The sequence below is a fragment of the Pongo abelii genome, chromosome 4, assembly GCF_028885655.2.
Source record: "Pongo abelii isolate AG06213 chromosome 4, NHGRI_mPonAbe1-v2.0_pri, whole genome shotgun sequence".
NCBI classification, from domain to species: domain Eukaryota; kingdom Metazoa; phylum Chordata; class Mammalia; order Primates; family Hominidae; genus Pongo; species Pongo abelii.
Window position 1 is genome coordinate 169,438,577 of NC_071989.2, and position 25,221 is coordinate 169,463,797.

General features: G+C 42.7%; 1 protein-coding gene across 4 annotated transcripts in view; it reads right to left on the bottom strand.

Annotated features, from left to right (window-relative positions):
• ATP10B (ATPase phospholipid transporting 10B (putative)) overlaps positions 1-25,221 on the bottom strand; it is a 275,470-nt gene that overhangs the window by 97,497 nt on the left and 152,752 nt on the right. For 2 of the 4 annotated variants that reach the window (XM_054556179.2, XM_054556180.2), the window contains 3 exons: positions 21,389-21,683; positions 19,666-19,860; positions 4,032-4,236 (listed from right to left, as the gene is read on the bottom strand). In XM_054556179.2, the coding sequence (XP_054412154.2) occupies positions 4,032-4,236; positions 19,666-19,860; positions 21,389-21,663 (675 nt within the window). In that variant the 5' untranslated portion in view covers positions 21,664-21,683. Of the gene's footprint in view, positions 1-4,031; positions 4,237-18,422; positions 18,979-19,665; positions 19,861-21,388; positions 21,684-25,221 lie in introns of those variants that run through there. The other 2 variants (XM_054556181.2, XM_054556182.2) reach the window with 1 other exon arrangement.

Below are 25,221 nucleotides of genomic sequence, written 5' to 3' on the forward strand. Positions count from 1 at the left end.
GGATAAAAGTTTCTTGTGCTTAAATGTTTAGAAATACTACATAACAGCACCTGTCCTTCTCCTTGGGGCTTATTAAAGTATCAGAGAAATTCTGCAGAACACATATTTGAAAGCTTGTAATCTATTGTCTTCTTATATTACTTGGCCTTGCAACATTTCTTTTTCTTGCAACTCTCATCAACATGTTTGTTCAATATATTAGGGAAATCCTATGGTATAGGGTTAGCCAGAAGCGAGTTCTATCCATACTCAGAAATCTTTCCGCCCTAAAAGTAAAAGGGAGAAGCAAGGTCGCAAAGAGCAGCCAAGATGTCTCCCCCCAGGGAGCCAGGCTGAGCCCACTTTCATTATCCCTGCCACCTGCTATCTGTATGTGGACAGAATCCTGGCAACAATAAATGTGTGCTTTCAAGTAAGCATCTCTGTGTGAACTCAAGGTAACAGTTAAAGGGCCAGGGAGATGAGCTACTGAGCCTTAAAAACTGAGGCTCTGGGGCCGGGCACAGTGGCTCAGGCCTGTAATTCCAGCATTTTGGGAGGCCGAGGCAGGCGGATCATGAGGTCAGGAAATCGAGACCATCCTGGCTAACACGGTGAAACCTCGTCTCTACTAAAAATACAAAAAATTAGCCGGGCGTGGTGGCGGGCACCTGTAATCCCAGCTACTCGGGAGGCTGAGGCAGGAGAACGGCATGAACCCGGGAGGCGGAGCTTGCAGTGAGCCGAGATCGCACCACTGCACTCCAGCCTGGGTGACAGAGCGAGACTCTGTCTCAAAACCAAAACAAAACAAAACAAAAACTGAGGCTCTGGACAAACCTGGCTTTGAATCCTGCTCCAACACTTCCCTGCTCAGTGACCTTGGGCAAGTTACAGGACCTCCGTATGCCCCAGTTTCCTTTTGTATAAAATGGAGACAATAATAGTGCCCATCTCATTGGGTTGTTTTGAGGATAGACAAGATAATCATGCAAAACCCTTAGTATGGAATCAATAAAAGTCTATTATTATAACTAAAATGAAAAAAACACTCTTGAGCAAAGTGAGGGGGAGAATCAAGAACTGAGACAGGATAGAGAACCCTGGAAAGCTTCAGGCTCAAATAATCTTCCTTTCACATAGGAATTTACCTCTCTCTCTTTTTTGTTTTTCTTTTGTAAATCATCTCAGCAAGTGCTCTGTGAGAACTGAGGGTTAGAGTTGGAGAGACTTATTAAATTGGCTGGTCTATAGCACTGGAGTGTGAATGACCCTTTTACCTGACTCTTCATTCCAGCTAAATCCCAAACTATCTGACTAATTAATATGCAAAATATAGTTTGGGAACTGCTGCCAAAGACAAAAAGAAAAGTCACTGGTTGAACTGAAACAACACTGAAATGACTGCCAGAGAGAGTAAGAAACGTTCAGAATTGGATAAGGATGTTGGGGTAGGGAGGCTAAAGGGGAGATTTATAAGTTTTACTGCTCCTAGAACTTAAAAAAAACAAAAACAAAAACGGTATAATAGGCCAGGCACCAGGGCTCACACCTGTAATCCCCACACTTTGGAAGGCCAAGGCAGGTGGATCACTTCAGGTCAGGAGTTCGAGACCAGCCTGGCCAACACGGCGAAAACCCTGTCTCTACTAAAAATACAAAAAATTAGCTGGGTGTGGTGGTGCACGCCTGTAATTCCAGCTACTTGGGAGACTGAGGTAGGAGAATCGCTTGAGTCCGGTAGGCATAGATTGCACTAAGCAGAGATTGTGCCACCATACTCTAGCTTGGGTAACGGAGCGAGACTCTGTCCAAAAAAAAAAAAAAAAAAAAAAGATAGAATAGCATAGAAAGTCTCAGAGTGCCTTGCATGTGGTGAGGCTAAGGTGTCATTCTTACATACTCATTCACGTGCATATACACACGTGCATGTGTGTCAGCGTGTGTGAGTGTGTGTGTCTATGTGTAATATTTTATACATTTCTTATTGTTACTGTTGAAAAGATTCAAAAGCCTCTGGTCGAAGGGCAGGCTACAGAGTTCTGAGCCCAGAAACAGACTGTTATTGCTTGTCTAGAATGACTCTGTGAACTTAGACCAGATCTCACCCTGCCTTTTTGCAAACACTAGGGTGATTTAGCAAATGTGGCTGTAATAAGCAAAGGGTGAGAAAACTCAGAGACAGGCCCCTTGCTCAGTGATTGACTCAGAGCCTGGAGACCAGTGGACATGCTGATCTACAGTGGGTGGTGGTGGTTTCCATTTCCAGTGGTGGCAACTGCAGCCTCAGTAGCAGCAATGGTTCCCATTTATTGTGAGTCTCTTGGGTAGCAAACTCTTTATTCTGTTCTTTACTTTCCTTATACCATTTGAATTTCACAGCAAAACCATGGGATAGCTATTATTATTCCCATGATATGCATGACAGAACAGGCTTCTGAGGACCAAATCAATCACACAAAAAGGGTTTTATGAGAGCTGTTTATCAGGTGCTTAGAGAGAGGCAAGGCAAGGTACAATGACCCTTGCTCCTAGAACCTAAAAACTTATTTTGAGAAGTTTGAGTCTGGAAAACTGCATTCTAGCTCATGAGAATCTCTGAGGAATAAATCATTTGCTTTCCTTCTCCCAAATCCTCTGACTCATTCCATTTCTCCCCAGCCAAAGGCTGGCAGAATCAAGAAAAGTGATAAAATTGTACTCTTTTCCCTTGGTTAAAGAAAGGGACCATATTGGAAATCAACTCCCACAAGGAGAATTTTAATTGCAAATTGGGATATCATACCCAGCTTCAGTCAGTCAACACATATTGCCTATGAAAGCATTGATATTAATACCAACTGTTCCCTGGTCTTTTACTATGGGCCTGTCTTCATGCTAAGTAAGTCATGCACCTACCATTTAGTCTTCAAAACTACCCTGTGGAAAGGGGAATATTTTTGTCCCCATTTTCCAGATGAGGGAACCAAGGTGTGAGAGGATAGTAACTTGCCCAAGGTGAGATGGCTGATGAGTGGTGGGACCTGGGCTTTGAACCCATCTCAGTCAGACCCCAGAGCCTGAGCTTTTACCCACCAAACAATAATGATTTCTCCATGATGTCTGAGGTACCATTTATGAAAGGGTGGGGATTAAACAAGTGTCAATGCGACTGCACTCCAGTCTGGGTGACAGACTGAGAGCCAGTCTCTCTCTCTCTTTTTTTTTTTTTTTTTTGAGACGGAGTCTCACTTTATTGTCCACGCTGTGATCTTGGCTCACTGCAACGTCTGCCTCCTGGGTTCAAGTGATTCTACTGCCTCAGTCTCCCGAGTAGCTGGGACTACAGGTGCCTGCCATCACGCCTGGTTATCTGTTTAATTTTTAGTAGAGACAGGGTTTCACCATGTTGGCCAGGATGGTCTTGAACTCCTGGCCTCAAGTTATCCACCTGCCTCTCGGCCTACCAAAGTGCCGGGATTACAAGCTTGAGCCATCGCACCCGGTGGAGACCCAGTCTCTTTAAAAAAAAAAAAAAAAGTATCAATGATCTCTCTCTGCCCTCAAGGAGGCTTAAGCACTGTTGAGAAGTTAAGGAATACACAAATGGAAACATAGTTAATGATACCTCGCTGCACTTTAGGAGGGGCAGAAGGAGTATTAGGATTCGTGGCAGGAGAGATTGCTAGGGCTGAGCTGGGCAGAGTGAGTTGGGATTGGATGAGCACAGAAGAGGAGTTGGTCCTAGGGATGATGGAACAGACATTAGACTCCTCAGTTCAGAGCAGAGAGTATAGTTTCCTCAGTTTGAACAGAGTGGATCCCCATTTAGAAACTCGGAGGCCTTCAGCAAGTTATTTAACTTTACTAAGCCTCAGTTTCCTCATCTGTGATATGCAGATAATATCCATCTCAGAGGGCTGCTGGTAGGATTTAGTGTATCTAAAGTGCTAGGGAAAAGGAGGCATCTACTACTTTCCCCTCTACCCAGTAGGTTTAGTTCCATTTTCCAGTAGGGTAGGCTTGCTTCCTCTCTCTGACTTTACCATTGAAGATCTTAGAAAGAGCCCTACCTGCTGTGAGAAGCCCTTCACGACACGTCTTTGCTTGAGGTTTGTCTCTCCATCCAAGCTGGCAGTTTCCAGATGGCATATCCCACTGGGGTCTGAGGAAAAAAGGAGGAGTATGTCTGCTGGGACAATCTCGTTGCATTTCATTTGGATGAAGTCTCCCACGCGCACATCCTTCCAGCACTTCTGCACATAGGTCTGCTCTTTTCTTGGGTGAGAGAAAGACAGGGTCTGAGTGAGCTTTAAGTTTCCTCAGAAGACTAATGAGAGAATAGAGGAAGGTCCCACCAGCACCTAACTATCCACCAGCCTGTCATGGGATTGGTCAGCCTGTCATGAGATTGCCTTGTATTCTACCTTACCCCTGAATGACCACCTCATAATCTCTCTAGAATAGCCAGGCATAATCTACAGAATCTCATTAGTAAAGATCCGTCTTTGGCCGGGTGCGGTGGCTCACACCTGTAATCCCAGCACTTTGGGAGGCCGAGGTGGGTGGATCATGAGGTCAGGAGTTCGAGACCAGCCTGGCCAATATGGTGAAACCCTGTCTCTAATAAAAATACAAAAATTAGCTGGGTGTGGTGGCGTGTGCCTGTAGTCCCAGCTGCTCGGGAGGCTGAGGCAGGAGAATCGCTTGAACCTGGGAGGCGGAGGTTGCAGTGAGCCGAGATTGCACCACTGTACTCCAACCTGGGTGACAGAGCAAGACTCTGTTGCAAAAAAAAAAAAAAAAACCCAAACCAAAACAAAACAAAATCTGTTCTTATGAACATTTAGAATTTTTCTTGACTGCCAGTTCTTGACCAAGTTCTGTGTTCAGCCCTTGCTTCCTTACAAGACAAAAATTTTAAAGGAGAAGGTAACTGTATTGTCATATTAATATGGTTCTACTCTAAATATCCACTATTTACCAGAATAGCCAGTTATTACCAAAGAAAATAGAGTTTCAAGGAACTGGGATATGGGAAAGATTGTTTTTGATTATAAGGAGAGCAATGATAGGAAAGGCGAGGATATCTGCCACTGTTTAGGAAGATCTGGAGCCGCACTGAAATAGAACACTCTGGGTGGTCCAGGAATTAGGAGGATGCTACCAGGAGTTTTGATGAAATGAGACCTCACAGTAACTGTGGAATTAGAGGGCCGAAGAAATCTGAGGAAATTATTTTGTCTTCTTATCTAATTTATCAAGCTGAGATAATAACAGTGACAGGAACAATGACAAATTTAGCATTTCTTACCTGCCAAGTGCTTGTGTTAATTAACATTTTATTTACTTTGCATAATAACTCACAGGAGTAGATATTATTATACCCATTTCACAAGTGAGGTAATTGGGGGTCAAAAAGAAATTTTTCAAAGTCTCACAAAAACAGAGCTGGAACCTGAACCTGGGTCCAGCCGGACACCAAAACCCACAGTTTTTACTGCTTGGATATACTACCTCCCTGCAGGTGGTACCACAGCCTCAGCCTTCCCACCTCCAGCTAAGGAACTCCCCACTTCTCAAGGCAATGTATCCTTTTTTTTTTTTTGAGACAGAGTCTTGCTCTGTTGCCCAGGCTGGAGTGCAGTGGTACGATCCTGGCTCACTGCAACCTCTGTCTCCTGGGGTCAAGTGATCCTCCTGCCTCAGCCTCCTGAGTAGCTGGGATCACAGGCACCTGCCACCACATCCAGCTAATTTTTGTATTTTTAGTAGAGATGGGGTTTTACCATATTGGCCAGGCTGGTCTCAAACTCCTGACCTCAAGTGATCCTCCTGTCTCGGCCTCCCAAAGTGCTGGGATTACAGGCATGAGCCACCACTCCTGGTTGCATTGTATTTTCAAAGAACTCTCATTTCAGAAAGTCTTCCTTCTGCCTAACCAAATATTTAAACAGTTCTGCTCTTCCAGGTAATACGGTCTATTCCATCTTCCACCATTCTTTAAATATTTTAAGGCATTCATCAGGTGTCCCATGAAGACTTTTGGGTATGCCAAGCCAAATTTAACTTTCCAGGTGCCCTCAATTATTCCTCATGTGACACAGTTTCAAGATCTGTTCCGGAGGTGTGGGCTCATCTGTCTGCATTTGGAAATGTCCCGCTTTAAGTGTGGGATTTGAAACCAAACTAATATCCCACATGTGGTCTTTCTAACTGAGCCCAGCTGGCTTGAAGCTGGGTGCCTCTGAAGGCAGCCAGACCTGGAGAGGCAGGCTTTCCTTTGCTGGGCTTCTCCACTGATGCTGAGCCCCTCTGGGCATGTTCTTGTTTCTGTTTCTGCTGGAATCTGAGCTGCACTGGGCATGACACGTCTACTCTTCCACAGAGAAAGAGTTGTGAATAGAATTCCAGTTTTCTCCTTTGACATCACAAAAGTCCCTGAGGAGGAAGAGGGTTTTGGTGTCTTCCTCCCCTCCTGGAGGCCCTCTGGAGAACCTCAGACAAGTCTTCCTAAGATCCAATCTTCCTGGTTATAAAAGATCTTCTCAGAAGACTTCCCCAGCCACCTGAAATAAAGGTGCTTCCATTTGGAAGGCCAAGTCTATAAAATAAACAGGGACATTGGAATTGGGGAGCAACTTTAGAACTCGAAAGAACCACAGGGTTCTATGGAAGTGCTCTGTGGCTCTGGGAGCTCAGTGCAGCAGACACGGTTAAATGTCATCCAAATGACTATTGAGACCCCCCTTCTGAGGCTTTTGGGGGTGATGCGTCTGTAGCATTTTAGTAATAATTCCTCCTTACGTGCGAAAGCACATAACAGGTTTCCAAGCACCTTTCAGTTAATCAGCTCATTCTGTGCTTCCACTCCACCCACATCCCTTTACTTTTCCTTTAAATTTTTGCGGGTACATAGTAGGTATATATATTTATGGGGTACATGGGATGCTTTAGTACAGGCATGCAATGTGTAATAATCACATCATGGAAAACAGGATATCCATCCCTTCAAGCATTTATCCTCTGTGTTACAAACAATCCAATTGTATTCATTTAGTTATTTAAAAATATATAATTGCATTATTATTGACTATAGTCACCCTGTTGTGCTATCACATACGAGGTCTTAATCATTCTTTCTAACTATTTTGTTTTGTTTTGTTTTTTTCTGGTACCCATTAACCATCCCCATCTCCCCCCAACCCTCACTTTTATTTTCTATGAATAATAGGGGCAGTCACCCCAGATTTGTTTCCCTGTGCCATTTTGGAAATACATTTGATTATTTAAACATTTTGTTGTTTATTTATATATTTAGGGTGGGAACTCCTTCACTAAGAGTGCCATCGTAACAGTCAAACACTTCGTGCTCTCTCTGCTGACTCAGGGGATAATATTTTTCCTTCTTCAAAGTAGCCCTGGGAAAACCTGTTAAATATCCAAGTATAAGGCTACTTACAGGCATTGGAATGGTCCATACTCTCTGTGAGAAAAGAATCTCATAGAGAGAAGGACAGACTGGTTTTCTTTTTTCTTTTTGAGAGAGTGCTTTAAAATGTTCTTAAATATTATAGCAAAACTGTCCCAAGGAACATAGAATGTATCACTCATTCTGTCTTGTCTTCCTTTTTTTCCCCCCTCCTTTGGCTTCTGTGTCCTACTGGATAATGCCTTTGGGGATGTGGGGTATCAGTTGATTGCTATAATCTGAGCATTCTACCCAGTATTTGAGATTGGATTCAGGGAGAACACCTTCCACTCTGAGCAAATCCTGATCACCAACCCTCCCAGAGCAAACTGGTCTTGTTAAATACTAGTTGGCCAGTATCTGCATACAGAGGCATATCAAAGGCAAGGCCAATGCACCTCCACCCACGAACACTGAATCTCATTCTTCCTCTTTGTAATAAAGTTCTGTATTGCTTATTCTAGAATGTGGGTTATAAAGGTGCTGGAAGATGGAGTGCTATGGAGAGGAGCTTATGGCATATGTGTTTTTCTGAGCTGTCACTGGACATATGTGTTTTTCTGGGCTGGAGTATTGTCCTGTCAAGTCCTGTCATGATCTAAGTATCAATGGAGCCACCCACAAGTGGAAAGTCGGACTAGTCTCTCTCTTCTTTACATTACTTGCTGGATCCCAAGGAGGTCACTGCTGTACTAGTTATAATTGCCTGTCTTTTCTTTAGACATAATCCTCTCTTCCTTAGGATCACATGCAGTGGTGACGAAACATTCTCAGTGACTGTTGTGGGTTTGCCTTCCCCAAGACAGAGATAGCCCAGTTCCAGGGTTGTGCTTCTCAAACAGAAGCACACATACCTCCAGGATACCCTGGCAGGCATCTAGGAATAATAAAGCTATGAGATCCATATGACTTTGGGGGCATTCATTAAAAAAAAAAGTTTAGGGGAAACATAGTTCAGTAGTTTGGCTGGTACAAAATTTGAAGAACTTTATTTATAGTAACTAAACTTAGTTATGTTATGGAATCACAGACATATTCTGTAGGAATTTTAGGGATTAAAAAATGAGATCAGGGATATTTCCTTCTTGCCCTGGGCCACTTTATGCTGATTCTCTAGCGTCTACTTTGTCTCCTCCACTGTCAGGACCATGTCTGTGGAAAAGTCAGGGATGCACACAGCTCAAGGGGGTTCAGTCAGGGGAGGTGATGACTGGCCGAATCCTGCTGATGCAGAAAAGCAGCATGCTCTTGCATTGAGTGAAGCCCAGGGGAGACCAGCAGCTGGCCAGGAGCTGCCTGCAGAAGTCATTCTCTCATTAATCCAGCCTGTTTTGAACAGCTGCCCCAGGTGGACACATCCACACACCCTGGATTGTCCCCCTGCTAGGGGGTCCACACCTGGGAACTGACTGCTATTTTAGTTTTATCCCATGTTCACTGCTATTTAAAAATAAGACAAATCAACATGGCTCAGGACGAAGGCTCCATCTGGCAGATTCTGCCCCGAGGAAATTAAGTGGTGCAGTGCTAAATGGCTTTCTGAGAGGAGATAGGGATTATTAAGAGGTAAATAAACAGCAAGAGAGGTTTGTAGCCAACTGGATGCCATGGGGGAGCAGGTGAAAGGGGAAATAGAGGGAGGAGAGGATGCTTAAGGCTCCATTTCCCAAGTATCTGGATTTTATTAAAAGAGTTTCAGGCAACTAGAGTAGAGGGGATTTTTCAGAAGGATTAGTTATCTTGTGGAACTTCCCATTCCACATAGGAGGATGAGCTGACCTGGCTGTCCTTCAGGAAGCTCAAATGCCAGGCCCAGAATCCTCAGTGCCATGTCACTAACCCAGGGTGAGAGAGGAATGCCCGACAGAGTGACTGCAGCATAGGGATTGAGAGAGGCTTTGAATCCCGGCTTCCCTGCTTACAACCTGTGTGACCTACAGATCACAATGGGGTTGGGGAGGTGGATTAGATTTGCAGGGCTCAGGGAAGCACCAGAAAGAAACAGCTGAGGCCAGAGAAGCAGGGGGGCAGGGGTAGCGGGGTGACCAGGACCCCTGGCTGGGCTGGAAATAGTGGAGGACACATGTGATATTTACCAGTCTGAGGATGCCTAGATATATCTGTGGAGAGCTGAGGATTAGGGTGGGAGGACTGAGGTTCTAAGTCAGCAGATTGGAGCTGAATGGCATGGTCACTGGGACGTTTTTATTAATGGGACCTCATTCATACCCAGAAGCTAGTGAGGACTGGAACGTTTGGGTTACACTAATACAGTATAAAGTTCTTTATACTGGGAGGATGTTTGAAGCCCCAGGTCTGGGGATAACCCACTCCTGACCTTTTTGACCATGTGGTGGCAGTAAAGAAAGCAGAACTGCACATAGAATGTCACCAAGCAGTGATGGCCATGGAAACACAGTGCTTCAGAGGACACGGAAGTCACAGGTGCCATCCAGCAAGATCATAGCCATGGGTTATGATTCTTCAGCCTGAGGGTATTCAAGGACGTGAATTGCCTCCCAAATGCTCATCCTTTAACCTCTGCAGATCCAAATGCTGCCTTTCTCTTTTCACTCCTGGGCACTGGACATGACGGTGCACATCTTGTTGCCACACTTCCCTGTATATTACCATCCTATTTCCTAATTGTCATGTGCATCTTCTATTTTAAAGTACATAAGAAGCTTGCTAAGAGCTGTGATGATCCTGGGTCTTATATTTCTATATGCACATAGGGTTGGGTATAGTTTTTAGCACATGGGGAGTGTTTAGTAAATATCAATTGATTCCTTGTATATTTTTCTTGAATACAGGTAGTAGAAAGGCAGTTTTTCCTAACCTTTGGCCATTTTAACATCTTTGTTATAGATACCCTAGTGGAGACTTCTAACAATGATATTTTAAATTATTAGCTTTCATGTATTGACTACCTATAATGAACCCAGCGTTTAACCTCCATTACAGGTTAGCTGCCTAATAATGAAATAGCTTTTATTGTTATCATTATTCCTATTTCACAGATGATGAAACAGGCTCAGAAAGTTATCTAACTTGCATAAGGTCACACAGGTGTGTCTACAAGGACAGATGAGTGATGGTGGTGGGAGCGACATGACTCAGCGTGGTCTCGTGGCTCTGTTTTGGAGTGAGGCACGAAGCTGATTGAGCCTCAGAAGAAGGTGACATAAACCTAGCAGAGGTTGGGTTGAGAACAGGAGCCTCACCTTTTGGAATTCCGATCTCCTTAATGGCAAAACAGAGGCCATAAATCCTCACCCGTGGACATACAAATCATGCCTGATGACAAGAGTGCCGAGCATCAGGGACACCTGAATTCTTGTTTTATGACTCTCCCACCCAGTGAGTTTTGGGGAGGACCTAAAGCATTCTCTCCTGAAATGACAAGCTGAATTGGCCCAAATGGTTTATGGCCTTCTGTGAGCACAGGGTGAAGCAGTGGGAGTAGCATGGGCACCTGCAAAATGGATGCTTCAGAAAGGAGCCGGTTTGTTGGTGCCAAGTGTAGAGCAAAGGCCTGAAGGCTGGATGCAATGGTCTGCTGGTCTGTAAGTCCAGCCTACTGCACTTTTCATAGCCAGGCTTCAAATGATAATGGATGTTTTTCTGTTGTCTGCATTTTTCAGAGTCCTCCCCGAGGCCCATTTTGTTATATTATTAGAGCTTGGAGTCAAGTTCTATGGTTAAAGATTTTTTTTTTGTCTTCTTTCATGCAGTTCCAAACTCCAGTCTGTGGTCATTCTTTCTTACTCCCCTTGGGTTAAGCTCATGATGACTTCTGCCTATCAAGGCTAATGAACTCTCCTTAGCAATATTTAAGCTAACATTTTATGAGTGCCACAGGCACAAAGCTAAGCATTTCACATGCAGTAACTCATTTGATACCTGCAGGCAGCAACCCCAGAATATAGTTTTAGGGCGAAGATAGGCTTATGACTGTATTTTGATGTTCAGATAGTCCTGGCAAAGCTTAAATTCTGCCTGGTCAATCAGTTCATCTTCTTTTGGGGGTTTCCTTGAGGGTTGTTACTCAGAGGAAATATTAGTACCAAATTGCAGCCTTATTAACAGCTGTACAAATATGATATTCTAATGTGGAGTCTATGTTAAGAAGTTGAGTTGGACCAAGTGGCTGAGGCTATCAGCCAGATGAGGCCACCTACATCCCTTTTCTGAATCTAAATCTTGGTGTGGGTATGTTCAAGTGTGCTGTGGACAGAAATAAAAGAAAGAGGGCTAACCTCTAGAGAGTTTTGCTGAATTCAGATTTTAAAATCCTGCCACATAGACTAGCAGGAAAAAATGAGAGCGCAAAGCATGGATTTTGCTTTTAAATCATTATAACCCTGTCCGCTGGTATCTGTGGCTCAGTGAATGTCCTTGGCTTTTACCACTAAAACTATAAAACTAGCAATTCCACCCTTGTCTGTGTAGGACACACAGCAAAAAAGATGAAGGCCCAGGCTGGGGTTGGCATTGAAAAAGTTAAGCTTGAGATGATTGGAAATAAAAAAAAAAAAATTACTGGCCGGGCGTGGTGGCTCACGCCATAATACCAGCACTTTGGGAGACTGAAGTGGGAGGACCACTTGAGGTCAGGAGTTTGAGATCAGCCTGGTCAATATAGTGAAACCGTGTCTCTACTAAAAATACAAAAATTAGCCGGGTGTGGTGGTGCACGCCTGTAATCCCAGCTACTCGGGAGGCTGAGGCAGGAGAATCCCCTGCCCGGGAGGCAGAGGTTGCAATGAGTCAAGACTGTGCCACTGCACACCAGTGTGGGCTCAAAACAAACAAACAAACAAACAAACAAACAAACAAAATTACTTAGTACTACTTATGGTAAAGGCACTGAGCTAAACAATTTATAAAGATAATCTCATTGGATCCACATGACCCCGGGAGTTACGGGCTAGTATCAGCCCCATTTTATATAGGTTGAAATGGAGGCTCAAGTGATCGAGTACCTGCATAGGCCACACATTTGGTAAATGGCAACTTTGAGAAAAGCCCAGGTCCCATGCCAAAGCCCTCCATGCCAAGCATCCAGTAAGGTCTTTGCTTTACTCACCCTGTGGCATTGCATTCTGAAGTTTATTTCTATAGCTTCATTACTTTCAAGCCCTCTTGTATGTCATCTGAACACCTTTTCGCAAAATATGCCAGAGAGATATTATGATCACTATTTAAAGATGAGACACATGGGGCCCCAACTGCTTAAGTGGCTTCATTTAGGTCATGTAGTTAATTAGTGACATAACCAGGATCAGGACCTCTGGCTTCCTCCCTTGTAGGTTTTCCTGAGGACACAGGTGCAAAAGGCAACTCACAGACAAAAGAAAACAGGTTGCAGGCCAGGCTAGGCCCTCGGTGCTATGCTGTCAGAAAGCTGTTTATTTTAGCAGCCGCCTGACTTACAGAAGACAGATGCTCCAAGTCTCAGTAAAAAGTCAGATTAAAAAAATATATAATCTGTATTATTCTTCTGCTAAGTTTCCATCCTTTATTGGTCCTGGTCTTTCTAATACCAGCATAAGCCACACATACAACATTTCATTGACACAGGAACAGGCTGTGAGCTGAAATATGTTCCCTCTGCCTGGCTAAAGATTGCTCCTCCTTCAGGGCTCTCCTGAAATTTTACTTCTTTTACTGAAAGCTTCCCTTGGCCTTGATGTTTCCGCAGGTGGGTGGGTCACATCCTCTGCACTTCTGTGTCCCTTTGCAGGTAGGCTACCGAAGCACGTGGGACACTGTAGCTATTTGTAAGTTCCTCGTGACCCCTAGACTGAGAGTCCTTTGAGGGCACATAAGGTTTGCCATGGCAATGCACACACTAAGTCTTGAATTAAAATTAGCTGAACAGATGAATAAGTGAGTGACCAGCTGCTGAAACTGTGGAGGGCTTAGGTTTCATTACAATAGGGAACCACCCTGGGTTCCCTCGGTTCCCATTCCCTGCTCTGTACTGCATGTTTTCCGAACACAAATAAAAATTTACTAAGCTGGATAGAAAAATACAAATCTCTTGCTGGTATGGTTTCTAGATTCATTAAACTGAGCCCTGGGAGAAACTAAACTAATACAATTCTGAAGCTAATCTCTCCTCGAAGTCATTCCATAAATCTGATTAATGGGTCACCTTTAGATCACAAACACGGTTGCTATATTAAAAGAAAATGCTCTAACGGGATTGTAATTCTGTTAACAAGGCCTTTGCTGTTTGCAAAAAGACATTTCCTCATAGTATAAACAAGTCTAGGGTGGATGATGCATGGACTTAGGTCATGAGCAAAATTCCAAGGGCTCTAGTATTCAACTGCACAAAAATGAAAAAAAAAAAAAAGCATCAGTTGCTCAAATGTGTAAATTTGAGGTGAAATAAATAAAATGGATAGGGCTAGGGCATGAGATATAATTTCTCATGTTGCTTCCCAGAAAAAAAAATTGTCCTCTTAGATCTTGTATTCTTTTCCTGACATCTGTCATGTGTCCTTGATATGGCAAAAGGATATGTCTTTTAGCATCCATCAGTTAAGATGATAACTAACACTTATCTATTTAATAGCATGTCCTAGCTTCCTCTGCTGGGGTCTTTCATAGAATCAATCCACTTCAGAGGTGGAAAAACTTTAGGGACATATAGTATAGAATGTCCCAAGATGTGTATATTCCTGCTAATATGTGGAAAGCAATTTACAAAGAGTCAAGTCTCAAAAATATTTTAAAGTGATAGTGTTGAGGACATTGAGGTGGCTTCTCCAACATCTGTTCCTCATTCTGTTGGAAACTATCTCATTTTAAAAAAAACTTTGGCTTTTACATCTTCCCGGAATGGCCCATAGGCTTTCAGGGAAGCTGACTTCATGCTGGGCTCTGTGGGTGGGGACTGTGGCTCAGGTATAACCTAGTTAGTACAATCCCATCTCTTGCCCCTAGGGATTGGTTTAGGGATGAGCAAGTGAGGCCACTGAGATGTGAGGAGGGTCTAGGGAGTAGTAAGCTTCCTTGACCTTCCAAGATGGCTACCAGAAGTGTCTTTCTTTCTCTTTTCATACATGATCACATGTAGATGTGAGGGCTGGAGCTGCTGCAGCCATTTCATTGCCATGAGAGAAATCTCCCTGAGAGTTAAGATGATGCTGAGGAGGGCTGAACGAAAAGGATTAGTGAGAGCTGGATCTAGGACGCTGATTGAATCATGCTGATCACCCTCCTACCTCAGGACATTTGTAGTGACTTAAGCCAAGGAAGTCTCTTCATTGTTTAAACCTGTTAAAATGGAAGTTTCTCCTACTTGTGGCAAAGAACATCTCAACTGACAGCTGGGTTAAACAAAGCTGATAGGCTACTTACTGAGGGTCATCCTAGAACCTTTATTCTATTAATGTGTAAAATTTATTTGGCTATGGGTTCTGTTCTTTCTTAGTCCAGCTCACAGGACAAGATCTAGTCTGACTCCCAAATTTCACAAAAGTGGAAACTGAGGTCTATATGTTTAAATGACTTTCCTAAGCTATTAATAGTTAGTCTGAGATCTGGGCCTAGACTACAGGCCTCTGCCTCCCAGGCCTGCATTCTTACCTCAAGGTCATACCCTCTCTCTGTCCCTTGAGGATGAACTTTAAAAGAAGAACCTAGGGCCAGAAGTGATGGCATGCCTGCAATCCCACCTACTTGGGAGTCTGAAGCAAGAGGACAGCTCAAGCCAAGTTCGAGGACAGCTGAAGCCAAGTTCTAGACCAGCCTGGGCAATGTACCAAGACCCCTGCCCCCACTGCCCATCTCAAAAAAGCATCAACAAAAAAAGAACCTTATTATTCTTTTGCAGAGACTCCAGATTTCTGGAATATTTTGAAGCAAAGTTTGCAAGTTTTTGGGCTCATAAGCAAAATAGAACTTTAGGTTCAAAAACATTCTCTGAAGTGTTTGAAAAAATTATATCAGTTACAAAATAATATAAAATCAGTTAAAAGTCAGGTTATTTCAAATAAAAATATTAATTTTTAGCTGCCCTAACAAAGCTCAATCTGGCAACACTAGGCCTGTACTTCTACATAATAACAATTAGCAGGAGCTAAGTGACCAGCTCTGCCTCCTAGGATAAATGCATGGCCTCCCCACTTTGCCATAGTCACCACCATTCCCTATTGCCTCCTAACACTGATGCCAAGTGTCATTGGCCATTTATCATTTCATGAGTAATATTGCTTTTTAGAAACTATTCAGTCCATTTAATTACCTATCTGGTCCCTGTAGCCAATTATTTTTGTATACTTGAAAAAGTAAAAATTCCCAAACTTAGATATTAAAAAATATTTCCAAAGCCCAGTAAATGTAAAGCAACACTGAGTTAATTAAAGACGAACAGGTTTCTTTGATGTGTCTTGTCTTAGTCCTTCATGGGCTATGATGGGTCCATTGGAGGAGGGCCAGCATGTATAATTTGGCCATGCACGTATTTTTTCAGAGACTATTTCTTTGTCACTGTTATTCCACTGAATGCACTTTGAGAAATACTGCTATGAAAACTCCATGCTCCTCCCTGCCAGTGAGCTGGCAGACTAATGTTTCTTTTTTCTATATTGTTATCATTTCGGTTTTCTGATGTTCCCTGGAAGCTCTTTTGGAAACAGAACAACAGCAGCCTGGCCTAGGTCCAGCCAGCTCCCAGCAAAGGTGAGTCTGTGGTCTAATCCACACTGAGATTATTCCCAAGAACCAGGCCACGATTCTGCGATATTCTGGCAGAGAGAGGAGAACAGGACCGGGCTCACTGCAGCCCACGGGCATTCCTCCCTGAGGCACCAGCTTCCTGGCTCACCACTGTGTATATTCCATGGAAGAAAACAAAAGAGTAAGGTGGAAAACAAAAAGTGACGGTGGATTGCTGCCAAAAGAAAAACAATGCTTTGTCGGCCGGGCGCGGCGGCTCACGGCTGTAATCCCAGCACGTTGGGAGGCCGAGGTGGGCGGATCACGAGGTCAGGAGATGGAGACCATCCTGGCTAACACGGTGAAACCGTGTCTCTACTAAAAATACAAAAAATTAGCCAGGCGTGGTGGCGGGCACCTGTAGTCCCAGCTACTCGGGAGGCTGAGGCAGGATAATGGCGTGAACCCGGGAGGTGGAGCTTGCAGTGAACCGAGATGGCACCACTGCACTCCAGCCTGGGTGACAGACCAAGACTCTGTCTCAAGAAAAAAAAAAGAAAAAAAAGAAAAAAAAGAAAAACAATGCTGTCTCAAAAACCCCCTCTTCAAAGGAACGCATCACACCCCAGCAGTGATTTCATCCTCTCTTTATAATTCTCATATTCAAAGGTGAGGAACAACTAAATCTTAACCCTGGCTGTCCAGTGTGCTCCTAACATTCAAGACAATTAGATCTAGCTGGAAAAAAAATTATCCTTCAGATTAATTTTTCTAAACGTGCAACTGTGTCCCTCCAAGCAAAGAGACGAGAAGCTCGTTTGCTGCTGAGGGATGAACATGGAGTTTCTTGCAGGGGTTCTTTGATTATATTGGTAAATACCATCTAAAGTCATTGTATTAGATACTCATCTTGGAGGTTTCCCCTGGCTACAGTTTTCCAAGTGGAGTTTGACTCATAAATCCTTTCAGCAGCCAGCTCCAAGCTGGCCACCTTTCACTCCCCTGGAGAAGAGAACCCCTCCTTAGAAGTAAGCAGTGCCTAAATGGCTGGAGTACATACCTCGAAGCAAGCCTCTTTCGTTCTAACAAGGACCAGAGCCAGTGCAGAATGCCTGCTGAGCTGGGGTGGAGAGTCAAAAGGAATGAGATGGCCTAGGGTGCTGCTTGTGAGACATGGATGTTTTCCTTCTTCAGCAAGAAGTCAAACTCTTACCTGCTAGAGACTCCATCATCTTAGGCTGCCAACTGCTAGCTCTGAAGGTGCTTTGTCCCTCTAGTCTCTCTGTGAGCCCAGACTCAACTCCCTTGCTTCTTTTAGGACTACGTGGGTTGTCACAAAGTTGAGACACACTCTAATTCTGTCTTCTTTCCTTGCCAAGTGAGAGCATGTCCTATCCTGACAACCTAGTTTAGTCATTTGCTCAATGGAACCTTTGTAGAACAATGACATGTATAAAATGATAGTAAATAAATGTCTAATGACATCAGATAGTCCAGTCATCCTAGAGTTTAATTCTTCAGATTTCAACTCACCCTAAAAAATATTGCATCTCTGTGCTTAATAATATGAGCACTTACACAAGTTAAAACAAGGTTTCTCAGCTTCAGGACAGGTGGTGTGCAGTCTTTGCTTTGGTTAAGACAACATCAGAGAGAACTCCCAAAAGCAGAGTTAGTGATGAAGGAAATGTTGGGTTTTACATTCTAAAAATAATGCAATTTCAGCTTGCATTTACTGAGCATTTGTTGTATGTCAGATAATGTGCTAAGCATTTTCTAAGAATTATCTCCTGCAACTCTTACAACCACCTCAGGAATTGTTCAAATTTTATGAATTACAAAATGAATTTCAGAGGTTATATTGCTTGTCTAAAGTCAGGCAGTTAGTAAGTACTGGAGGCTGTTCAACTCAGGCAGTGTGTCTCCTGTTGTGCTTCTCCTAACACAATACTCCATTGCTCCCCCAACTACAGTGATGCCTCTTCCCTCCCAGTGTCCTCAACCAGCCTTAAATGTGCTCATGGCCACACTGGGTTAAGAAGAGATGAGAATATACGCAAAACTCTTAAATGTTAGACACATTTGAAACAGCGAAGAAAATGCTACATAATAAAGACCTCCTCATTTTAAAAGACTGACTCAATCCTCCTTTTTTCTGGATTGTAGACTACAATGCTCACCGTAGAGAACTGAACAGCTTCCCTGAAAGAAAATAATGGTATCTCTCTACTCCATCCCTTCTACAAGCAGTAACTGCAGTGATAGCAGCCACAGAAAGATCAAGCTGGGCCCAAGACTTCCCCAGAGTTTTTTGCTTTACCTGCTGTAGATGAGGCACTCTCGGTTATTGATGACTTTATCCGATTTGTACCTCCGGAGGTCTTCCCAAGCGTCCTTGATGGCGGTGACTGCTAGGATAACACAGATTGGTATCATGCTCACCTCAGGCTGGAAAGCATTGACCACAGGGATAAAATTCAGAATCGCAATGCCCACAAAATAGAGATTGGCAAAACGGTGTAGCTGCTCAAAAATGTTTTTGGGGACGAAGGACAACACGGTGTACTTGCTGGTCTTGATTTGATTCCCACGATGATGTCTGTTGGGGTTCTCTTTGTGAGACCATCCTTCAAAGGGCAGGTTAGAGACCACTACTCGCTTCTTGTCTTCTTTTCTTTTCCACCTTTTCCTCCCTTCCTTTTTATCTCTGCTCAATGTTGTCTTTTTAATTCTCATAATTTAATTTTCATCTTTTACTTGCCTTCTTTGCTGAAAATTTTTCTCTCTTCTTTCAGAAGGATACTCAAAATGAAAAGCCAGGCTGCAAATCCCAGGGGAGAAACATGACAAGGAACGAGCCTGCAGAGAACAGGTGTGTATCCACCAGGCCACTTCCTTCTACTTGTTTGAGACTCCACCTGTTGGAATGTAGACGTCACCCACAGGTGTCTTCCTTTTCCACCCTGGGCAGCCAAGAACAGGTGTACCAGCTCTGGGTCCTAAAACCTACCTGGTTCTAAAAGCAAGAATTTTCAACCCAAGCAACTGAGGCTTTAAAATGGCAGACATTTTCTTGGTTTGGGAGACACTGCCTGACATCCTCCAAAGAGTTTCTCCTGAACTTAGTCTCCCAAGATAATCCAGCCATCCTAGAGTTTAATTCTTAAGCTTTCAACTCACCTTTAATAATACTGCTTCTGTGTGCTCAATAATATGAGTGCTTATACAAGTTAAACAAGTTTTCTCAGCCTCAGCACTTTTGACACTTTGACTGGATAATAATTGTTCCCTGGTGCTGTCCTGTGTCTCATAGGATATTTAGCAGCACCCCCGGATTTTACCCACCAGATGTCGGTAGTACCCCCTACTCCCAGTATGACAACCAAAAATGTCTTCAGACATTACTAAATGCCCACTAGGGGTCAAAATCACCCCCACTTGAGAATCAGTGAATTAAATAATTTAGGAAAATAAAATGGAAGAAAAGAGACTCATCTTGAGGCTATGCTGATGAGTTTGCACAACCCATTTGCAAGAGAGAACACAGGGATGGTTTCTCTTACCTTTCATAAATTCGAATGTTGGAGCAGTTTATTGCTTTATCAAAGCGGTGTCTCTTGAAGTCCTCCATGCCATCCTTGATCATGATAACGAACAAGACAATGGCCAATGGTAACATGGTGATTTCTCTGTGGAAAACTTCCATGGAGGGCATCCAGTTCAAAATCACCAGGAACAGGAAATAGAGGTTAGCCCATCTGGAGGGGCAAGCGAAGTGTGAATAAACACTATGGAGAAGAAAAATGTACTTTCTCCCCCATTTCTTCCCTACTGTTTGGCCTTGATCAACTAAACATTCTCTTTCAGTGTCACCTCAAACATTGTGGTAATGGCTTTGAAGCCAAACCCATCTAGATTTATTTATTATTTCCATAGATTATTGGGGAACAGGTGGTGTTTGGTTACATGAGTAAGTTCTTTAGTGGTAATTTGTGAGATTTTGGTGCACCCATCACCCGAGCAGTATACTCTGCACCCAATTTGTAGTCTTTTATTCCTCTCCCCTTCTCACCCTTTCCCCCTAAGTCCCCAAAGTTCGTTTTGTCATTCTTATGGATGAGACTGGAGATGATTATTCTCAGGAATGGAAAACCATCTAGATTTAAATTCTGTTCCTGTTATTTACTAGTTGTGTGATTTTTTTGAGCTTATTTCCTCTTGCACAAAATGGGGATAGTATTATGGACTTTAAAGGGGTCCCATAAATATTACATGATTTATAATATTTGCATGATACACAGTAGAGGGCTCTGGAGCACAGCAGTTGCTCAGTAAATGGTCACTTATAATAATAATTACAATATTGAGGATGATATATAAGCACATATTTTAACTTTTAACTTAAAATGATCTCATACATTATCTCAAAAGAGTTGCTGATGTTTTCAAGTTTTCCACGTGCATCTTGCTCTCTCTTGCCACAGTGCCTTTGCATGTGCAGGTCTGTCAGCAGGAATATTCTGCTGACTTCTGTCCATCCCTTTTCACTCAGGTAATGCAATCTCTCTTTCATGTTGTACTTCAATTCCCTGACTTCCTTAACTAGGTCAAGATTTCCTTATTATTCACTATAATAGCACCATATACTTCTCCTTAGAAGTATCTATTGTAGTTACAACTTTATATCAATTTATATAATTAAAAAACTAATGTCTGTCTCTTTTACTAGACAATATATTCAATAAGGACAGTATCTCTCTGCCTCTCTATTTTTTTTTATGTATCTCTAGCTCCCAGCTTATGGCTTGAGACAGAGTAGAACCTGACAAATATTTGTTGAATGAAAGAATGAATGACAAAAACTTCTTAAGACAAATGCATTTGGATATTAAAGGAAAGGTGGCCCCCAGAGGGTAGCATCTCTGAGTTTATCTAAGTGGTAAATACTTGTTTAAAATATGTATTGTTGGCCAGGTGTGGTGGCTCACTCCCGTAATCCCAGCACTTTGGGAGGTTGAGGCAGGAGGATCACTGGAGCCCAGGAGTTAGAGACCAGCTTGGGCAATGTGGCAAAACCCCATATCTACATAAAAGTACAAAAATTTGCCGGGCATGGTGATGCATGCCTGTGGTCCCACCTATTTGGGAGGCTGAGGTGGGAGATTCACTTGAACCCAGGAGGTGGAGGTTGCAGTGAGCTGAGATTGCACGACTGCACTCCAGCCTGGGGAACAGAATGAGACTCTTTCTCTAAAAAGAGTATTGTTCAGACAAGTGGATCTGTACCTATGAAATTGCTCAAAGAGATTCCGGGGAAGGAAGGTGAAGAGGGTGTATTTGGTTGTGCAGGTTCTGTTGCCAGGGTATCTCCTGGAGACCTCTTCCCAATCTTGATGGAATATGCTGTTGTTGGGGAACACGATCCGCTGCTGTGTCAAGTTGTAGCTCTGTCTCCCTTTCTCTGGAGAGAGCAGCGGTGTGGTTTCTGATGGACAATGGGGGAAGCCATCTCTGACTCTCCACTGCCACCGATGCCACGATGAGTCCACTGAGAGGGCCATTTCCAGCAGCAGGCTAAGATCTGAAAACAGACACAAGAGGAACTGTGTTTAGAAGAAACATGCAGCATGTTGGCCTGTTCACTTCTCCCCCATCCATGGAGGGTAGACACTGAAAGTGGTCTCAACCCACACTTTGACCTACTTCCTTGTAACTAAAGGTCACCAGATCCTGACCATTTGCTTCCCTGTTGTTCCTAAAGATAGGATTTCTGACATTAGAGTCATAAGGATTTTGTTTAAGATTGAGTATCTGATGTTAGAATCCCTATGTTCTAGGGTGACACACTAAACAAATAATCACATAAATAACATGCTCCTAACACTGGGATACGTGCCATGGGAGCATTGAAGTGGGTGGGATGTGCTGTTGGCCTAATTGGGGCTGTCAGGGATAGCTCAAGTGTGGCTTGCTGGGCTATGACTTGCAGGTCAGAAGTCTAGCTCTGGTTCAGTCCTAGTGGGGAGCTGTCCCTTCACCTTCAGCTGATCTGCAGCTTCCTCACTGTGAAATCAGGAACACTATTCTTTCTGTACTTATTCCACATGATTTTTGTGAGGAACAAATTGGATAGTACAGAAAAATATATTGGGACACATCCTAAAACAAAGGAAAAGGTACCTATTCTTTAGGTTTTCTTTGGCGCTAACATTTTCTGATACTGATGACATTTTCCAGAAACTCACCTGTGGCTGGAACCTCAAAGGAGAGTGATAAGTAGAATAGATGGGACAGGTTCTTTCCTAGGAAATTTGTCCATGAGGTGACTGGGCTGTGCTACTGTCCAGTCAGCTGGCTTTTCTTAATCTAGATGGCTGGGGGTGGGGATAGGGGATCCTTTCCTTTTTCTCCACTCCATTTGGTGGTTTCTGAAACTAAGTACTTGATTAAGCGGATGATCTGCCCAGGTGGCAAAGAAATGCTGCTTTACAGCACATCAAAAAGCTTGTCCACCACCATCAAGTCAGCTTCATCCCTGGGATGCAAGGCTGGTTCAACATACACAAATCAATAAACGTAATTCATCACATAAACAGACACCATGACAAAAACCATATGATTACCTCAATAGATGCAGAAAAGGCCTTTGATAAAATTCAACACCCCTTCATGCTAAAATCTCTCAATAAACTAGGTACTGATGGAAAGTATCTTGAAATAATAAGAGCCATTCATTACAAACCCACAGCCAATATCATACTGAATGGGAAAAAGCTGGAAGCATTCCCTTTGGAAACCAGCACAAGACAAGGATTCCCTCTCTTACCACTCCTATTCAACATAGTACTGGAAGTTCTGACCAGGGCAATCAGGCAAAAGAAAGAAATAAAGGGTATTCAAATAGGAAGAGAGAAAGTCAAATGGTCTCTGTTTGCAGATGACGTGACTGTATATTTAGAAAACCCCATCTTCTCAGCCCCAAATCTCCTTAAGCTGATAAGCAACTTCAGCAAAGTCTCAGGATACAAAATCAATGTGCAAAAATCACAAGCATTCCTATACAGCAATAATAGACAGAGAGCCAAATCATGAGTGAACTCCCCTTCACAAATCCTACAAAGAGAATAAAATACCTAGGAATACAACTTACAAGGGATGTGAGGGACCGCTTCAAAGAGAACTACAAACCACTGGTCAAGGAAATAAAAGAGGACACACACAAATAGAAAAACATTCCATTGTCATGGATAGGAAAAATCAATATCGTGAAAATGGCCATACTGTCCAAAGTAATTTATAGATTCAATGCTATACCCCATCAAGCTACCATTGACTTTCTTCACAGAATTTGAAAAAACTACTTTAAGTTTCATATGGAACCAAAAAAGAGCCTGTATAGCCAAGACAATCCTAAGCAAAAAAAAAACAAACAAAAAAAAACAAAGCTGGAGGCATCATGCTACCTGACTTTAAACTATACTACAAGGCTACAGTAACCAAAACAGCATGGTACTGGTACCAAAACAGATATATAGACCAATGGAACAGAACAGAGGACTCAGAAATAATGCCACACATCTACAACCATCTGATCTTTGACAAACCTGACAAAAACAAGCAATGGGGAAAGGATCCCCTGTTTAATAAATGGTGTTGGGAAAGCTGACTAGCCATATGCAGAAACTGAAACTGGACACCTTCCTTACACCTTATACAAAAATTAACTCAAGATGTATTAAAGATTTAAAGGTAAGACTAAAACCATAAAAACCCTAGAAGAAAACCTAGGCAAAACCATTCAGGACATAGGCATGGGCAAAGACTTCATGACTAAAACACCGAAAGCAATGGCAACAAAAGCCAAAATTGACAAATGGGATCTAATTAAACTAAAGAACTTCTGCACAGCAAAAGAAACTATCATCAGGGTGAACAGGAAACCTACAGAATGGGAGAAAATTTTTGCAATCTATGCATCTGACAAAGGGCTAATATCCAGAATCTACAAAGAATTTAAACAAATTTCCAAGAAAAAAACCAACAACCCCATCAAAAAGTGGGCGAAGGATATGAACAGACACTTCTCAAAAGACGACATTTATGTGACCAACAAACATATGAAAAAAAGCTCATCATCACTGGTCGTTAGAGAAATGCAAATCAAAATCACAATGAGATACCATCTCAAGCCAGTTAGAATGGTGATCATTAAAAAGTCAGGAAACAACAGATACTGGAGAGGATATGGAGTAATAAGAATGCTTTTACACTGTTGGTGGGAGTGTAAATTAGTTCAATCATTGTGGAAGAGAGTGTGGTGATTTCTCAAGGATCTAGAACCAGAAGAACCATTTGACCCAGCAATCCCATTACTGGGGATATACCCAAAGGATTACAAATCATTCTTCTACAAAGACACATGCACACATATCTTTATTGCAGCACTCTTCACAATAGCAAAGACTTGGAACCAACCCAAATGCCCATTAATGATAGACTGAATAAAGAAAATGTGGCACATATATAGCATGGAGTATTAGGCAGCCATAAAAAAAGATGAGTTCATGTCCTTTATAGGGACATGGATGAAGCTGGAAACCATCATTCTCAGCAAACTAACACAGGAACAGAAAACCAAACACCACATGTTCTCAATCATAAGTGGGAGTTGAACAATGAGAACACATGGATACAGGGAGGGGAATATCACACACCAGGGCCTGTTGTGGGGTTGGGGGCTAGGGGAGGGATAGCATTAGAAGAAATACCTAATATAGATGATGGGTTGATGGGTACAGAAAACTACCATGGCACAGGTATACTTATGTAACAAACCTGCACATTCTGCACATATATCCCAGAACATAAAAGTATAATAATGATTAAAAAAATGCTGCTTTACCTAGGAGTTTCCAGTTTCTGAACTCTTTTAGATAAAGCCTACACGCAAACTCTCAAGGTTCTTTTTGGCCAAATTTTTCTTAAAGACCCAGAAGGATATTATTCAAAGATACATTTTATAAAGTTAGAAGTTGTATATAATGGTCTTTCTCATGTAGTAGGCTCATAGGATAATTTTCTTTTGAATAAGTGGATGAGTGAATGTCAAGTACTATTAA